The 19,651-nt window shown below is 39.4% G+C and overlaps 1 protein-coding gene across 3 annotated transcripts in view; it reads right to left on the bottom strand.

The window, feature by feature from the left end:
* Positions 1-17,906, bottom strand: part of ETFA (electron-transfer-flavoprotein, alpha polypeptide) — a 31,146-nt gene extending 13,240 nt beyond the window's left edge. For all 3 annotated transcript variants that reach the window (XM_014944545.1, XM_014944546.1, XM_014944547.1), the window contains exons 1-9: positions 17,798-17,906; positions 10,474-10,623; positions 8,577-8,658; positions 8,393-8,475; positions 6,797-6,896; positions 5,392-5,502; positions 4,082-4,183; positions 3,202-3,270; positions 2,084-2,166 (exon numbers count right to left, since the gene is read on the bottom strand). In XM_014944545.1, coding sequence (XP_014800031.1) covers positions 2,084-2,166; positions 3,202-3,270; positions 4,082-4,183; positions 5,392-5,502; positions 6,797-6,896; positions 8,393-8,475; positions 8,577-8,658; positions 10,474-10,623; positions 17,798-17,836 — 819 coding nt within the window. In that variant the 5' untranslated portion in view covers positions 17,837-17,906. The remainder of the gene's footprint in view (positions 1-2,083; positions 2,167-3,201; positions 3,271-4,081; positions 4,184-5,391; positions 5,503-6,796; positions 6,897-8,392; positions 8,476-8,576; positions 8,659-10,473; positions 10,624-17,797) is intronic.
* Between the last annotated feature and the right edge of the window lie 1,745 nt (positions 17,907-19,651).

Raw genomic sequence — 19,651 nt, 5'->3', positions numbered from 1 at the left:
CACCAGCAACTCTGAGAGCTTAGTATCAATTCAACTGGCACTTTCATTACAATTAACTTGCAATACTTCCTATACTTCTAAGCCACTGTATGCTGCCCTAGCACGTATTTTAAGATCCAGAAAAAGTATTTGAACAATTTGAAAGAAGGGGCATATAATTTTCAGTACTCTGCATAACTCACTAATAAGTATTCGTTAAGAAGGGAGATGAGAGAGCAATGCATCAACCTGCTGACAAAAAGATGCAGCACCATGCAATTGTGCCAGTTAGGATTGTTTATTGACACAAGAGTTAAACACTCATTAGTTGGTCCTGACTGACTAATGGCTATTTTAACAATACTCTAGAAGATGACGATGATGACACTGATGTGATCCTATGATGTGGCTGTATGTTCTTATTACTTTTACATGTTGCTAAGAGCTACCTGTGGCAAGTTACACCACTATATCTTCATCAAAAACTAGCCTTTTTTTGTTTCACCATAAATGTTTATATGCCCTTTACTCTGGAAAGAATGTTCATTGTTGGGCCTTGAGATACACAAAACAGAGTTGAGCTGTCTTCAAATTAGCATTTTCCACTTCATTTGGATATTTGGGTAGTGAAGAACTAAGGACGGTCAGTCCCATCTCATGCCATTTCAAAATATGCAGTTAAAGGACACTCAGCTTAATCCTTGGTTTTCAAAAGTTTAGGTATGCCACGACCAGCTGAAGATTGCCTCCTTGTGACAGCCAGCCCTGCTTTCTTTGGAACCTGCAATTTCCATGGATGTTGAAGTTGCACTTACTGAATTAGTGTTTATCAGCTTACTGAGACATATAGCTGCAATATGTTGGACCTTATGCCTACTGTGTGATGAAAAGAAAGTGCAATATATTTAAATACTAACGTTCCCTTGGCAAAGTATTATGCTGGGGGCTACAGCTGTCCTGCACTACAACCAAAAAAATAACATACTGTGCACAAGACATCACCAGAAAGAAGAGTTTAGGTTGCATTTATAAATTGCAGCAGTTAAAATATGACAAGCTTCTCTGCTAAGTTCCAGCTCACTCTCCCTTTCTGGTTTCATTAAACCATTAACAAGTAAAAAGTTGCTCTTTGGTACCTTCTGTTGCCACACACGCTTATCAAAGAGAACTGCTTACTGAAAGGCCAAATGATTACTCAATTATGTAGCTCTGTGTACGTCTGACAGATTGCCATACGTGCCCATGTTCTTCATCAGAATTCCCTGCTCACATCTATGACCATCGCATCCCAGTATGTGCTAGTGCACACTCTGCCCCACACCAAGATGAGCTACATTTATACCTTCTTACTTACAAATGCACCATGTGCTTTATCTCTCTACCACCTTCCCCAGGTCATAAGGAACAATCAGTCTCAGACGTCTACATGACAGAAAGCTCCGCCCACCCCCCCACCCCCAAGATCCAAAAAGACACAGAGTAGAAATCAGTCCCCTGTGATGTTGGGATGCAAGCAGGTTATTTCCCAATATGAAGGCACTCATTGGAGTACACCCTTCTTGGCATTTCACTCTACAGCAGCCAATCTGTAGATTATTTATCTCATAAGTTTCTTGCACTTTCATCTCTTACAAAAATTTTGTTAAAATATAATGACATAACACAGTTACGGTTACCAAAACTTAAAAAAAAAAAAACAAACCAAACCCTGTAAAAAACCCAGAAAACACACTTTCCAGAGATCAAGCCACATATCAATATAATTTCAAGTTTATGTTGGCAATGACATCTTTTAGCACATCAATGATGGCTGTTGCAAAACTAAAAAAGGTTCAGCACAGGCAACTATGAAAAAATCCTGCATGCAAAACCTCTGACAAAACTGCAGAACACTTCTGACTGACCCAAAGTAGAGACTGACATCACAGCCTGCTGCTGTAGTTTTGCAAACACACTGTCAAGTGACAATATCACAATGGGCACACTAAGATTCTCCTGTTAAGCACAGTATTAAGACTCAACTCACTTCTGAGCACTTGCTTTGAAGGAAAATGCATGGTAGAAAACATTACAGCTCTTTTACGAAAGATATTTCCATACTTACTGGTGCTACTATTTTGCCCGTCTGTCCAACTTGCATGTCATTAGGAACAAAGCCAGCATCAACAGCTGCACGGGAAGCTCCAACTAGTTGAAAGAAAATATTTCCAGTGTTTTCTTTTAAAATATTAGCGAGCCAAATTTCTATCACCATAAAAGCACATGTATTTTACTGAAGAGTCCCATACTCTAAGGGCACGTATTTAGAAACTTCCCTCTTAAAAGCTCTTATAGTAATCCCTCTCTATACCACTGGCTGAAACTTCCAAATACTAAGTGCTAATGCACTTCATAAGCAACAGGAAATCCTTACTCCCAGCACCAAAGGGCCATATTTTAAAAACCGAGGATTTCAGTCTGGCATATTTCCATTATTTTCTCTTGTCGCTTTGTAAAAAGAAGATTTTCCCATAAATGTCTTCCCATAATGTTCCTCCGAGTTTGAATAGAACACATGTGCCATCTTATACTGCTGTGGAGCTCAGAAGTCAGGCATTGTAAAGAAAAATATCAAAGTAAACTTGAAAACGCCACATGGACATTTAGTTAGTGAAGCCATTCATGTAACACTATGAATTCATTATTACACATGAAATCTAAAACTAATGCAGTTAAAAATGTTAATGCAAACAGTTCCTTCTCCTCCCCAACCTTTACTTAAAATATTTTGCTGAGACTCTGTACATGGTTAGTTTTCTCTTGTATTTTGCTAATACAAAAGCATAGCAAAAATACAGAGCCACTCAAACTACAAGAACTGCGAAAGGGATTCTGTAAAGGAATAGTATATAAGGACGTACAAAGAAAATATCAGCTCTTCAAAGTGAGCCAAGACCATTTTTCAATTTATACAACTTCACTTTTTGTTTGCGAGCTTGTGTTCTGGAGACATGAAGACAACAGGGAATAGTACAGTTTAGTATTTTGCTTCATGCATGGGCATTTAAATACACAGTTGACCACAATGATAAGACAAAACTCTACAACTAACTAACAGGATTTTAAGAATTTATTTGACAGAGACATGAGAATAAAAGACTTCAGATGAACCCTGTTTTTTAATGTGACCTTTTAAAATTAAAATAACGAGGGTTAAAAAAACAGGATGAAAACAAGCTTTACCTGCAGCATGCAACTGATCTGCAAGGTCATATAACAACTTAAAATTTTCACCGCTCTTCAAGCCTCTCCCTTAAAAATTAAAAACAACAAAGATAAAGAAGGAACATCATAATATGCTTTAAGATTTTTTTTATTGCCTACATAAACTTTCTGTATGAGTATTTACATTTTCAAAGGCACAAATATACACCTGCATAGGGAATTTCTGGAGATAATACTAAACAGCATTTAATATTTGGAGATTTAGCTTTTGTCTTTGTGATTAATACTATTATTTCGTATGTATAAACCAATACCACTCTGTCTGGTTTACTTCCTGTACACTGCACTATCACGATCATTCTCTGAAATCAAGGAAACAGGATTTTTTTACTAATTTGTGCTCCCTCTGCTGGCTTTAGGTACAAAACTCTGTAGCGGGATAACTATGGAATAACTTTTTAGCTGTTAGGCATGGAGTAAAAATCACAGTGCATCACTTTATACCTGAATAGCAGAATCCAAATATAATGATTTCTAAAATCACTAAAGCCATTACATAATAATGTTTGGACTGCCTATAATGATTACCAATAATTTTAAACATAACAGATTTGGATCTAAAGCCACTACATATTGCTACATTTTTGAAGGGAACTCACCAAATATGACAACGTTCTTAAAAAGCCCACTAGCTTGTGTTAAATCCATGCTTTTCCTCTTCACGCAGCATACGCGTTGGGTGCATTCCCACTGGTCCCTATGTCTTATCTCAGAATTACATCATAGCTGTTTTTTTTTGTAATGTATCACATTATAGTGTTCTGCTACAGATATTACTTAATCAAGATGTACTGTTACTCAAATGTAACATAACACAGTTTCAATATTATCTACTTACCACCCGATACAACCACTTTTGCACTAGTAAGCTCTGGTCGATCGCTTTTTGTCAACTTCTGCTCAATCCATTCAGACAGACCGACAGGCGGCGGAGGGGTTACTGCATTGATCAGATAGAAAAAAAACATCCCCAAGAAAAAGGATAAATGGTGTATTTTCAACCTTTTAAATCTGAGATTAAACTTAATGCAAAAGTTCATTCTATAACCAATTCTACTGCAAGCTTTTAGCTTAGTAATTGCTCTGTGGCTTTGAGTTACAAGCCTCTTCTGTTGGTTGTGTTTAAGTAATCTATAGTACAAGCTGCACTAAAACGAAGGTCTGTTGTACAAGTAACACATTGATACCAACCCAGCATAGTAAGTGTGGTTCTTATTAAGACAGGCAAACAAGCTAATTAAGCAGTGCAATATGCTAATCTTAAGCATCAAGTAGTATTTGTTTCCTAACATCCACAGGCATTAGAAAATCCAGGATGGTTCGGGGGGAGGCACTGAGCGACCCAGAAAAATACGAGGTCTGGAACACACACACACAGAGCACAGCGTTACTAACGATGGCCTCTGCTGGGTTTACAGCACAGTCATAAAAAGCCCCACAGCAGAAAAAAAGGAAGGTGATCAAACACTGGAAGAGGTTGCCCAGGGTTGTTGTGAAGTCTCCATCTGTGGAGATACGAAAAGCCTGACTGGACACAGTCCTGGGCAATCCTCTCCAGGGGGGTTGGTCTAGATGGTCTCAAGAGGTCCTTTCCAACCTCAACTATTTTGCGATTCTGTGACTGGATTTCTCTATCATCAAAGCCACACTGGCTTCATTAAAATAGTAATTTAAACTGATTTAGTTAAAACTGACCTAAACCAGTAAGTAGATGTTCCCAAATTAACTTAAACTGCTACTGATTCAGCGAGACACTATAATCACCTATCTCAAAATATGACCCATTAAACCAAATCTGTGGAGAGCCAGCCACGTTTAGTTTTGCTCCATCATGCTTTGAAAACCAATCTGGCTACTCAAACAGCTGTAACTTTAAATACGGGTAAATTTCAAGATTGCGGTGGCAGAGGTTTAAGCAGCGAGTGAAACAGGCACAGATTTCAGCACAGATAATCTCCATTTCTGGTCAACAGTAATCCACACCTTCCCATACCAGATACCACTAAAACATGCAAGTACGCATATTAAAAGCATAAAGCTCCAATTACGACAATCAGTTTGCTTTGACAAATACTTCTGCAAAACATCACTGTGCAGTGAGCAAAACTTTATTACATGAAACAACAAAATATGGGAACAAATACTCACACTTTTCTAAACTGGCACTACCACCACTTGTTGGTGCGGCCTCAAAAGAAGTTCCCCGTATGGTAAATATTTTAATCGGTTCATCACACTGCACAGTGCAAAGAATATTGCCTAAAAAAAAAGAGTCACATTATATTTTTAAAGAAGCTAATATCAGACATATTATGCTTTTTAAAAAGCAAACAAAACTAGTATCAGAAACACATTAGCAAGTTCTACTTAATATCAGACATATTATGCTTTTTAAAAAGGAAAAAAAACCTATTATCAGAAACACATTAGCAAGTTCTACAAGAATAGGTAACATTCAGAAAGTTACCTCTCCAAACTGCATTTTTAGATGACTAAAACTTGAAACCTAGGCACTTAGTAGATGTAGCTTACAAATATTTTACCTTACTATTTAGCTTCATGTTTCTGAAGTATGATAACAAATCCTGTATTTTTAAACGACACAGAGCATTCAAATCATCTTGTATGAAAGAGCTTTTAAATTTCAAAACGGGGGGAAAAAGCCAACTTTGAAAGCATAATTCTTAAACATAAAAAGTGTCTATAATTCAAAGGAGATCTTTTATCCTGTTGCATGAATTCATCAGAAGACAATGAGGCCTGCCCCAACTATCTGTGGGATTGTGTTTCTCTCAATAATATATAACACAAGGTATCTACTTCACACTGGAGGCTGGAAGGAACACCAAAGGAGAAAAATGCTGCAGCACCAGCATAATCATAAACAAAGTCATCTCGAAATTGTGAATTACTGGGAAGCAACTTAAAAGTGCAACACAAAACTGCACTCTGGTAACGTAACTCAAAATGTAATACCATGTTAGTACATGTGGTACAATCTTGTAGAGTAAAATTAAAAAACATAAGCTAGTGAGCTCATATCTAAATTAAAACATGGTGTCAGACAAGCATGAGAGAAACAAGACTGAAAAAAGAATTGCAAATTAAGTCAATTAAATATTATAAACAATTAGCTCAATGTCTTCATAATTAGGAAAAATAATCCCGTGGTATCTTAAATCAGAACTAATGCAAGTCATATTAAATAAAGCTGGACAATTAACTTAATGTCTTATATTTTACAAAATCTGATCAGAAGGCACATTAACAAAGAAATGCAGTATATATAAAGGAGATTACCAAATTTTATTAATTAAAGTGATAGACCTGGTTTCTAACTGACGGTATCAAAATTGTTGGGATTATTTGCTTTCCCACACATGGAGCACCATCTCCATCCCCAGGTTTCATTTTTATGAATCACAGCGATTCAGACAGTAAAGTGAAAATTTCTATCATATTCCAAGGTTCTAACAACAGGATTATGCAGAAAAGTTATCAGTATTGGGTCCTTTATTGTACAAATACCACGTAACCTTTTGTGATTACTCACCTGCATAGATAGTTCTCACAAAGGTGTCTGGTTTCTGAATTTCAATGATGTCAGAAATAGGGGCAACATCGAGTTTGCCGGCCACTCTGGGAATAAGATTCTAGAAGTTAAAGATTAAAAGTTAGCAAAGGACATGCTAAGTAAATGCACATGGTCAGTAAAAGAACGCCTGCTGTCCTGATTTCAACTTCATATAATGCTGTCTGGACGTAAAAGGCACATACAACTAAGAGTTTTGTAGGGCTACTCATATAGCTTTAGCAGCCAAATAAAATCCCATTATTGTAATAACATTAGACATTTTATGAGACTTACTGTAAGTAAACCCTTAATTCAATATCTTAAATTGGGAGGCTGATTTGCTTCAATAGTTTAAAACTGAGTATAGATGCAATTTACTCAGAAAATTGACAATTATGGATTGCTGAGCTCTTAGCACTTCAAGAAAAAAAAAAAAGCCTTTTTGGAAGCTAGTTACCAGAGACAACAGGAAAAAAAACTCTGCACTCTTCCCTCAAAAGCAATAAAAAAAAATATTTTTAAAATTAATATTAAAATCTGTATTCTCCTGTTCTGAAATTGACTAGAAAATGACTTAGCACCTTTAGGACTGGAAAGAAGGATAAAAAGAGCAACCGAAATCATGAAGAAATTAATGACAGCAAGAGCTTTGCTTCCTTTTTGTCCCCCTCCTAATGTGGTGCAACACAAAGGGCCCAGTTCTGAAATCTTTACCCACATTAAAACACTCAAAAATAGAATCATAAACTCTAAAGCAAAATCTATTACCCTTTACTAAGACATCGCAGATCAAAAAATAAATAAAAAAAAAATTAAACAAAAAGACCCCTAAGACTTAAGGTATGCAAAGATTTCTCTAAACAAAAATTACAAGTAAATGGATTGATATTGATTGGAAGTGAAAGTAGTCAGATGGAAGGCTGATGTCATTATTTATCCCACATCGGGAATATTTCTGAAGTATCCTTTTTCTCTAATTTAACTGCACCACAACACTGCCCAGATTGTCAGTACTGAGGCTCTCTGTGTACTTAAAAACACACTCCTTAGAAAACAAGTTTTGAAAAATTATTTTCATTAATAAACATCTTGGTTTATCTGTGTTATTTACATATATTTACAGACATTTTGATTTACATGACTTACATCATAGATGCAACTGCCCCCCAAAAAGAAATTTTGCTTCCAATAGGTCTGGACACTTTCACTTCAACACGCAAATCACACATTTTTCATCTCAACTTACTGTACTTTTCCTTACAACTTTCACGCTTTCAGATCACCTAATCTATTTTGTGTTATTGTACATTTTTTGTCTTGTGTAGATAGAACTAGCTGGTTATCACTAAATTTTTCTTCTGCACTGTTCCTTTGTTCAAGTCAGTCCATAATAAAACTCAGACATGAATCACTGTTTCTAACTAACGGCCTCTTAAACAAACTAATACAACATTTTTCAAAGACTCCAAACTGTCCATGGGTGCCCTCTCTCAGGCATTTGATTCACACTCTTTACATACAAGTGTCTCTGTCTCTCTTCTACAAGAAATTTTTGATGCACTTTGATCTACTTACCTTCCCAAAGGCAGATGCTCCAGCACAAATGTGGGTGTAATTAAATTTTTTATGAGTTTCCACAATCAAGGGAGTCAGCTCCTCTGAGGGCAAAAATATATTGCTCAATATTTACAACTATCTTATTTTCAATCACAAATACAAAAACCATTTATTTTGTTCAGTAGGTAAGAACAACTCTCACCTGCTAGAAATCCCTTGTATGCATCCTGCTGAGCCACTAGAACTTTTGCAACACCCTGAACTTTGCTGACTTCTTGTGCTACCTGTGATTACAAATGAATTATTACTAGTTTTTATTACAACAGGCACCACAAACAAACAACAAGAGAGAGTCCCTGCTGCAAAGAGCTGACAGTTTATAGATTAAAACTGGAACACGAAAGTATGTGAATTTCAAAATCAGAATGAACAAAATGCAGATCTTCTGACTCACAACACAGCGCCTTGTGGGATAGTGAAAATGAATTTTGTGAATAAGAAAACTACAAAGCAAATCAGAGGGAGGAAAGCTTGCCTCCTGCATGATTACACAATGATCGCATGATTTATTACAACAGCCAACAATAATCACACTTGAGGACTATTGCTCAGCATTCTGATATAATCATCAAGATACGAATCCCACCTTGTTTTTAATCAGTAAGTATCTACCGCAAAAGCATACAGTGCAAATACAAATATACAGTGATGTTATGATCTTTGTCCAAATTTCAGGAGCAATCCTTTGTTTGCAGCTGACACTGCCTACTAATATCATGTATATTTTCAATTCTATATTTATGCATTTTTTTTCCCTTTAAATTTGCAGAAGTGAAGTTTAAATGATAAAAGGGTTGTTGCAGATCAGAGAGAAGAGGACTGACAGCAGTGTCTGGAGACCACATGCATCACCCCAGAACTAGCGTAGTTTTACTGAGTTTGCTGAGTATCAGTTTACTCTCAAAAATTAACAAGAGGAAATAAACAAAAATTCCCTAAGAGTTGCTACAGAGTATGTTTGAGTAACTGGCTGTTTTGTCCCACTAATACAGAAACTTGAAAAAAAAACACAAATTTTTTTTTTAAACCTTCATTTTTTTGTAAAGAACTTTTTCCCAGCATGACATACATTGCCAAATAGACATCATATACTTAGTATTAAAAACAAAGAGAACATTCCCAACCATGCAAGTTCTACTATGCAAGTACCAAAGAATAAGGAAACTCACACACACACACATATCAGGCAAAAATATTTTGGTTTTTTTTTTTCTTAATTTTCTTAGCTTCCAGGTCTCCACCTTGAACACCCGGGTCTCAGTTTAGAATAGCCACTGAGGCTTCTCCACCTATTTGTAAATTAGCCTCCTTCAGTGTGCCTCCTCCATGAGATACTACATATCGCTTTCCGAGCAACAATTGATAAGCAACAGCTTAGTATGAAAAATATTAGGCATAATTATTTGTACTTTTGCTATTCACAGAAGAGCACATCATGCTAGAAAAAAAGCGCGACTAATGTACTAACTATATTGTTTCTAGATCTTGCACATAAAAATTAGACTAAAAATACAACAGCTAATATACAAGAAACTTTTTTAGCCATGAGCTATATGCTGAAGTCAGGAAGCACTAATTTCAGCATTTGAAGTTGCAAGCACACTCTCGCTACACTACTAGTAGTTGACTAGTAAAAGCAAGATGCTCAGAAGCCCTGTTTGTCACAGTGCTGTTTCATTTCTGCTGCCTTCCACCTGAACAAGTACAAGCTTCTTTCCAAGTTCTTAGCACTGCAGTATTTGTCTTTCAGACTTTACAGGGAAATATTGTTTTAGAGTTAATTGCCCTTTAGTCCTTTAAAAATTTGCTTGCTTAAGCTTCTAACAACTGATATTGATATTCTCCCTTGTGAAATGAAATCTATACCCATATTTTCACTTCAGAAAAGAAGCAGTTCAAGCACAGGACATTTCCGGCAGATTAGCAATTCCTGGCACACTTCCTCTTCACTACAGATTATTTTTCAGGCTGACCAAGACGCACCAAGTGCTGTTTCGCCGCATTCATTATTTCATTCCTAGGAAAATAGCATTTCCTACCTTGTCACAGCTGGTACCAGCTACTAAACAAGAAACTTCACCTCCAAGACGTTTCGCCGCAGTGATAGCATTTAGTGTGATGGGTGTAAGAGTTTCATTGTTGTGTTCTGCTATGACTAATGTGCTCTGAAATCTCCGGAGCAGCGGTGCCTTTGAAAAACAGAGAGAGAGAAAGAGAGGAGTTTGATACTTAGTATTCAAGTAAAAAATTGTTCCTAAGAGCATCCAATGCTTTACAGAAAGTTATCGATTACACAAACTGTAAAACACTGCTGCCAAACAAAATAGGCTAAATCTAGGTAATTTTTATTAAGTAGGCAGAACAAATAAGGTGTTAAAAATAAAAAGGTATAAATTTGCTTGACTTCAGCATATTTATAACATGCTGTGTTTAAACTAAAACCTTCACAGGAAAATACCGAAAAGTATTAAGAAAAACATTTTAATACTTTATATTCAAGCTCAGTTGATCAGCTTAAATAAGTACCATAAAGAGAGAAAATTAAACCAGCAATACTAAGACACAAGGAAATCAAGGGGAGCAAATAAGTATTTACTTGTTGGTTTTTGGAACTTTGGTTGGTTGGGGGGAGAGTTTCTTTGTTTTAGGGGCTTTGTTTGGTTTGGTTTGGTTTTTTTTACGATAGGCTCTAGCCAAAATCTAGCTACAGAATACACTTTTTAATTTTTTTAATTAGTTGTACATAAAGCCAAAATTGCATGCAGTGGCAGGATGACAACTAAGCAGCAAGGGCTCAGAGCCTGAAAACAGATTAATAGAACTGTTGATAAGCATCAGGTTCATTTTCTTCTATTTTCCTTTAAAACATGTGACATTTGACCACTTAGTCTATCACAATTTAATGATCCTTAAATAATAATTTTGACCAATTCACCATCCACACAGACTTTAACTTCTAAAGCAAAAATGAAAGAAAAAAAAAAGGGGGCAAGGGGAAAGCAAACAATTGCCATGAAACCAAACCAAAATATTCTAAGCTCTGAGACTTTCATCTCTAATTTTCAGGTGAATCAGGAAAAAGCATTATCCCTCCAAGACAAATATTAGGGTAGGGAAAGGGTTTGGGGTGGGAACAGGAATATTATCCTCCAAGTCTTTGCTTATCCTACATAAAGGATTCAATACTCGAGTTATGATGAATGTAATATGGAACACATGGAAAACGCAAGAGATTCATTAATATGACCAAGGCACAAATATTAACACAAAGCTAAAGACTGCACAGCCAATACTTTTTTGCACATATATTGTCACCCCGTCTCCCCTCACACCAAATATGCACTTACCCACCACTGAAACTAAGGAAAAATAAACAAAGTTTCAGAAAATCTGAGAGGCTAAAATTTGGATATGGACTTCAAGCACACAAAGTCTACCTGCTAAACTTCACACCGAGAAAGCAAATCTTGAGGACTTCCCTGAAGCTAACCACAGTGTAAAAATATAAATACAAAAATAAGTTTTTGCAGAATCAGGATCATTTGTCATTTTGATTAAAACAATAAGGATTCTTGTAAAAGTGCTCTGCATTTCATCTTTTATGCTTAAGGTTACTTGTTATGATTAAAGATTCTACGATAATTTGAAGCCAATTGCCAGTAACAAAATATTTATTGCCAATATAGTTCAGACACCATATTTTTGATTATGTTTCATACATCATTTGCAATAAAAGTTATGAGATTTTAGTCACTGTCTGAAGAATAAATCCATGCTTTTGTGGCAAAAAGCCCACTTTTTCAATGATTTATAGTCATGTCACAGGGTAAAGTGGACCGTGCTCCTGAAAGATTCTAAAGTTTTCAAATTTCCAAAGGGAGCCACATGCATTTTAAACACGCACTCAATTCTGACTATATTATGATCTTTTCCCTAAATAAGTACTGCACCACCAGAGCAGTTCTATATCATTCTGTCGAATGATTCTAGAATAAACTGAGAAATATATTTTTTTAGCCAAAAAGAGTAAGAGCAACGGATGTTGCTTGAGCAGACTGGATATTACAGCATTAACTAGGTACTGTTTCTAAACCGGGAACTGCACACAAGAAGGTCACTTTATGCCTACCTGCAGGACACTTCTGAACGCAAAGACAAGGCCAGATTTAAAATAAATTAACAGTCACATTCCAGATCTTGGGTAAAAATCCTAGGTGGCAAATAAGATTCCTATGTGAGTCTGAATTTTAATACATTAACACAGTTAACCACTTTTTTTTTTTAAATAAACAAAACAAACTGAATTTTGTTGTTTGTAATAAAGATTCTGCAGTAAAATCAGAGGGTAATTCATCCAGCCACATACGAGTCTGAAAACTGAGACTCTGCTCTGAGTCAATGAGGAGGACAGGTAGTTGTTTTGACGAAGGAACTTGTCCAGCCCATTATTTCACTGACATGATTTTTCCACCTTGGGCAGGATGTCTAGTTTCAAACCTAGATAAAATAGTAAGGTTGGACATAACCCTAACCAGCTGACAGCAAGGATAAAAAACCCAAGAAATAAAACAGGGAGAACCACCAAACTGTTGAAAACAATGCCTTGAGAAGGAACAGCACTCAGCGCTTGTGCCACAGAAGGTTCCCGGTGCAAACCAAGCTCTGGAAAATCCGAAGAAATCAATTACAGTTAAACATCCTACAAACTTGGGCAATCAGGAGCTTCTCAAGCATGCCAGTAGATTAGGAAACACATCTGCCAGCAACCAGTACAACTGGAAATTGATTTCACTGAGGTTTAGATAAAAACTAAAGCTAGGCACCTATGCTTCCTCTACAGCAGAAACATCTACATTTCCTCTCTGGTGGAAACTCAGACAGTGATTCAGTTTATACTAAAATAAACATTTATGAAGGAAAAATGTCTAGAGTTTCCAATCTCCCCCCCCAGCATTTCCTGTAGAGCAAACCTGGCCTCTGACTTCCAGATGTCTAAAAGTTGGTAAGATTAACCTAGATGTGCAGTATACATCAATTAAGCCACTTGCAAAGTACCACAGGATTCACTGAATCTATTGTCTCAAATTTCCCCAAAGCATCTTTTGGGGAAAAATTAGCCATGTTTTCCAAGCAGAATGTTAAAAATTTAAGCATGATATCTGAATTCAAACAAAATAACTGAGATTACTTGCTGCTACTGTTCCAGCCAAATGTTAGAAATCTGGATGTGCCCAGTACACATGAGCAGATAAACCCATCTATGAGGCCAATATCCAAAGTACTCATTCAATTTGCGCAGGTGATCTGCTCTTCACAGCAATGCCAACACAAACTGAACATATGCTGGTCTTTCAGCACATAGACAGGTCACCTGAACAGCACACAAGCAGGCCCAGCACGTCTGAAACACGGATTTGCTGCTTATATCTACAAAACATATGTATTAACAGCTGGATCTCGGCTTGGCTTGGAAAATCCCAGCCAAGAGTGTTGTAAACCTTTGCTTGGTGGGACTGGTGAGCAGACAGGTACCAATGGCCTCTGCAGTCCAGAGTCGAGAGCCGCCAGCCTGCACTCTGCTCCTTGTAACACAGGAATATGAAATCAGCTCTGCAAGTGGCAAACATGGCACACAGGGGAACAAAAGATGGGATGGCCAAAAAGTCTTTCTAGTAAATGCAAGAGCTCCAGCAGGTGTATTCTACATAATCAAAATATGCATCAATATAAACTAGGCTGCTAGAAACTGCACCCAGGACACTGAAGTTTGCTTCCCAACCTCTTCAGAGGAACCACTGGAAGTTTCAAGGAACTAAACTGAAATAGAAATTCACAAGGCAGAAGGATCTGACAACTGGGCCCACAAAGGTATCTCTAGAGCTGTTTTTCTAAGCTGTAAAAGCAAACTGGCCAGAAATTAAATTTTTTAAACCGCTTAGTAGGAATTATGTATCCCAGAGAGACTCATTACCACTGCGCAAAACTCCCAAGAATTGATCCCAGGAACTAGAGATTGGGGTATTACTAAAGATAAACAGCTATATTCCTATACAACAAAACAATGCCTCATTCTATTAACAATCAGTCTTGTAACTGCTAAAGTTTAAAAACCAAACCAAACCAACAACAACCAAAAAAATGCAAAAAAAAAAACAAACAAAAAAACAACCAAAGAAAAAAATTAGGGAAGCTCAGGGAGAGGAAGAAGCTCTAGCAATAAAGCTTATACTTCTCCTAGAACCTCTGTACAGATCTGGCTACAGACAACAGAAGAGGTCTAAGCGACAGCTAGTTAACTCCAGGACATGCTAACTAGAAAATCAGCACATGAACTGAAAAAGAGCTGTAACTGCAGCAAAGAACACCAAACTAAGTGAAGAAAGCATTTATACAAAAGATTTATTTAGGAACACAATAAAGACTTAAAATTACAAAGGAATTGCAGCAGCAATAGAAAGATATAATACAGAATAAACTTTTTGAGATCTATCACATGCAAAACTAATAAAAAACAAAGCAACAAAGCTGTTTTGAAAAACAGACAACACTACTGAAAGTGAACTCAAGGTTAACAGTCTGAGCTTATCAATGACAGGTGAAGGATACCTACAAAATACTCCCTAAAACTACAAATGTAGCCCAGTACTTTCTGAGTAAGGTGTGTTTCAGGCTATTAAACCCATTCATCTGAATAATCTCAGGCTAAAAAACACAGACCTGCATCATGAGATATATATGACTGAAATAAAATCCAACATTTTCAGAAACTCCAAGAAATTGAAAGCTCTGAACAAATCCACAGAACTCAAAGACTCAACAACTGTGAAAACTGGGTCCCCCCCCAAACACTGTAAAGATAAAATAAGAGTGCCTGTTCAATATCACTTAAAATTTAGCAAGTGACATTTCACTTTGTTCAAAAGCTGTTATAATGGTAAAATACTACACTACAAAATGAGAAAGGACACCTGACAGCACTTTTAGCTGAAGATCTCCAACAGCTTTATAAGAACATGCCTATTATTTTAAGCCAACTCTAAAGCGACTCTTGCCTCCAAAAAAAACATATTGCAGAAGCAAATGCAACTTTTATTCTATCTGGACCTCTAAAACAACGGCAGAACCCTGAAAAATCAAACACAAAGCAAATAGTTTTCTTACGAAATAGAGTGCTACAATGTCCTTCACTCTGTCACTCTGTCGCTGGGTTTTTTTTAAGCAACCCTGGAGGTCAAACTGAGGGAGACCAAGAGATCAGTTTGTGACTTGAAACAGTTAAGACTAGCACTGCTTGCCCTTCGTAAATACCCTCGGGATAAATTCTAACTTCAACACAGGCTGAGTAACAATTAAAGGCACTGGTATCACATCTGCCTGCAAGCAAATTGGCCCAAACTGGTGGGTAGCATCATATAAGAAAAAAGAAAAAACCCCAACACTGTGAACAGGCAAATAGGCAGACACTTGCTTATCTGATAAAAATACAGAGAATGTTAAGGGAATACACTACTTGTTTGTTGCTTCATAAAGTTAGGAACGTGTGACCTCAAAATGCCCCTTAACTAAAAGTCTGCAAGACAATCCTGATGATCACAATTTCATATCATTACAGGTTTGGAAGGGACCTCAAGAGCTCACACAAGGCTACCCCCCATCAGATGCAAGGCAACCATATCTATGTTATTTCCAACATATCTGTCTCGCTTATTGTCAGTGCATTCCAATGATGAAGACTCCTAGGCAACCTATTCCAAAAACTTACTTTCCTTTCAACTAGAAAGGATTTCTTCATGTCTATCTTAACTCTTTGTAGCTATCTTAAATAGCTTTCTTGCAATTTAAGCCAACTGTTATTATTTTATCATTCACAGACTGATGAAAAGGCAGACTCCAACCTCTGCACCATTTTTTTGTGTACTTGCAGCCTCATATTCCTCCTCAGTGCTCCCATCTTTAAATCATACAACTCCAACCTTTCCTTGTTGCTCATACTTTACAAGTCTCTCACGTCCTGTTTTTCTCTAGATTCTATTCACTCTTGTTCTGCATGCGCATTAGCAGTGCTGGAGTTTGCCTCACTCCTCTGGCAGACTATGTTGTTACCCACACCCTGAAGACGCACATAATGTTTTATTGGCTTTATTTTATAAATTTATGAGTGTAGATACATACAGCTGAAAACCAAGGGCCTCGTGTTTCCAGGACATGAAACTGAATTGTGCAGTGATTATGAGAGTAAATTATTATTTACACAGCAGTAATATGTGTTCTAGTAGCTCTGGAGATCATCAAGACCTTTGCTCTGCAAAGCCTACAGCCTAACAATAACTGAAAGATGTCCATGACCGCAACAGTTATCATTTATAGATTAACTAAGTCACATATGTCCTGGTCTACCTTTGCTCCTCTTTTAGCCATTCTTAGTACCTGACACCAACTAATATATCCATAATTACAATTTTAGAGCTGGTCAGAATTGTAGTGTGTGTAAAAGCCTTGGAGAGCTCAAAAATCAAACTTGTTAGATTTAAAGCTCTTTTAGGAGGGCTATTTACACACAGTTCTAGTGGAAGAAGCGTTCCCTAGTGCATGCTACGAGTTTGAACAGATATTCAGGGACATTTCATAAATCATCTACTCCAACTAACCTTGAGTTCACCTAGTCGTTAAATTTGGTAACAGCCATCATGCCACATCAAGCAGCAAACGGCCTCCAAAAGCCCAGCACTCCTCACAGCTGAACAATATGAAGGTCAATTTGGAAAAGCAACAAGTGTTTCACATCAGGCTCGGCCCACTGATTGTGAGGGTTAAATCAATCCCATTTCTGCACAGCTGTGTTCGTGTGATTGAGAAACACTGTGTTAACCTCTCAAGACCCCAGAAAGCCTCTCCTTCAGCCACAAATCTCTTTGTAACGTTGTTAAAAGTTTGCAGTAACAACTCCAAGAGTCTTTTCAAGAGTCTTTTTCCAAGAGTAAGGAAAGCACTCCCGTTCCTCAGCTAGTGTTGTACGAGGGGGAATGAGAGCAAGCACTCAGAAAGTTGTAACAACGACCCTCAACTCCTGCGTGGAATGCGCTCTGAAAGGGCCCCTGAAACACCCAGCGTCCCCTCAGAAACTTTATTTTTAACAGCCACGGTGCGGCAGAGGAGCGGAGTCCGGCGGAGAAGTTCGGCCTGTTCCTCCTCCCCTGCCCCAGACACCCCCTCGGCCACTGCCGCCAGGCGGGCCGACGGCGGAGCTCGGCCCCGCGCAACCTCCGGCTCCCCTGAGCAGGGAGGCCCACACGGCCGGGGCGGAGGGAAGGCAACCGACCCCCTCGGCCCCCTCCCCGCCGCCCCCGGCCCGCCCGCACTCACCGCCCGCCTCAGGCGCTGCGCCGCCACCGCCCGCAACATGGTTCCGCCGCCCGGGCCCCGCGCCGCTCTCGCGAGAGCCGCGCCCCACCCCGCCGCCTCATTGGCCGGAGCGGCGGGCCAATGGGCGGCCGGAGAGACTGTCTCCCCTCCCTTCCCCCTCCCCTTCCCCACAGGCTGCCCCGACGGCGGGCGAGGGGCGCGCGGCGCGGCCGTTGGAAGGGCGCGCGGGGCGGGCGGCGGTTAGTGGGGCGCCTCGAAGAGGTAACGGACAACTGCCCCGCCGGGCACGCGCGCCTTCCCGCCTCAAACGGGCGCGTGGGCAGCACCGCCCCGCCCCCTCCCGGCTCCCCTCAGGCGGGCTCCCCCGCGGCCTCGGGGGGAACGTGGGCACCCAGCGCCTGGCGGCCGGGTTCGAGAGACCCAGGACTAATTTATCTCCTAACGCCTGGGAAAACAGCACTTTTGGAAGACTCCAGCGTCTGAATTTGTGAAAATACTTGCTTTACAGCCAGCCCCGGCGTGCGGGTTCCAGGGTCTCGTGTATTTGAGCCTTGCCAGGCGCAGGGATGAAGGAAGAGTGAGACCCGGGCACTTGATCCAAGCTGCCAACAGGGTTATTTCACACCACGAACGTCACTTCTAATATAAATTACAAAGTTTGTTGTGAAGCTCGCTCTCCCTTGATGGCTGCCATCCTGAGATTTCCCTGCCCCGGTGCCAGAGCCCTTCCCTTCCTCCCACACTGGCCTCCATGCAGGGAGGGCACGGCTTCTTGGGATGGAATGGGCTGAGTGCAATCCTTGTGTATTTCATATTGGTATCAGGATTAATAATACTAAAGAACCAGTATTGATGTTAATTATTTAGTCTTTATCCTAGCCTACTGATACCTCAGCCCTCAGGTTTCCTTGGTTTTCCCCAGTTCCCCTTCCCAGGTGGTGACAATAAATTGTTGAGAGTTCCACAAACCATAACAGACACATAGAAGAGGCCGGGAGTCACGGCCCACCGGTTGTCCAAAGGGCCTGACAGATTCAAAGACCAATCAGTGAAACAAACAGTTTCAAAATTCACGACCAAATTCACTGCCAAAGTATGTGCTGTGGCTCTCCGACAGCCTGGTGTCCTGGAGAAGACAGCAGCGGCCACCACTCTGGAGTGACCGCTCCATCAACCCAAGCTCCCATGGATCTGCGACATTCCCAACCGACCTCCCCTCCCAGAAACTGCCAGATAGTGAGCCACGAATGCAGTTTCTTCCTTCCCATCCTGACGTGGTTTAGAGAGAAAGAAAAAAAACAGAAAAAACCCTGAGCAATTATGGTCCTCGGACTGTTCTTCCAAGACTAAGCGGTGATCTGCGGCGTGTCAGTGATTCGTTCTGCATTTCTGAGGCGCCCCGTAGAAAAGCAAAAGGCAAATTGCTCAAAAAAGGCTCTTCGGCTTTGCCACAGCCTTGGCACAGGATCACCTCTAAAATTTATTCTGCCACATGATTTTCACATCAGATGCCAAAAAGTACTAGAGCTTTACAGCAAAAGCTAACCAGGCCCAGCAACACAGGCACCCGAATCGACAATTTACTTGTCTCAAATCTCAAATGCCTCTATAATAGAAGAAAAGCAGCTGTACGGCGTATTCCAGCTTTCTGGCCTCAGAGCACTACCTAAACTCCCCAAGCCCCCGAGGGAGGGCTGCAGAGGGAAGAGCTGAAGGAGGTGGCAAACCTCCTTTGGGGCCTGTGCCTCATTTAGACAGATTCAGGAAGCTCCAGGGCTGCTCTAACTTCTGCCAGGGCCGGGAACCACCCTTCAGCCAGTCCCCAAAAAGATGAAGAAAACAGAACGAGTGTTT

This window comes from Calidris pugnax, unplaced genomic scaffold, assembly GCF_001431845.1.
Source record: "Calidris pugnax isolate Ruff unplaced genomic scaffold, ASM143184v1 scaffold70, whole genome shotgun sequence".
Taxonomy (NCBI): Eukaryota; Metazoa; Chordata; class Aves; order Charadriiformes; family Scolopacidae; genus Calidris; species Calidris pugnax.
The sequence above is the reverse complement of the archived record's forward strand: the minus strand, read 5'-3'. Positions and strand labels throughout refer to the sequence as shown.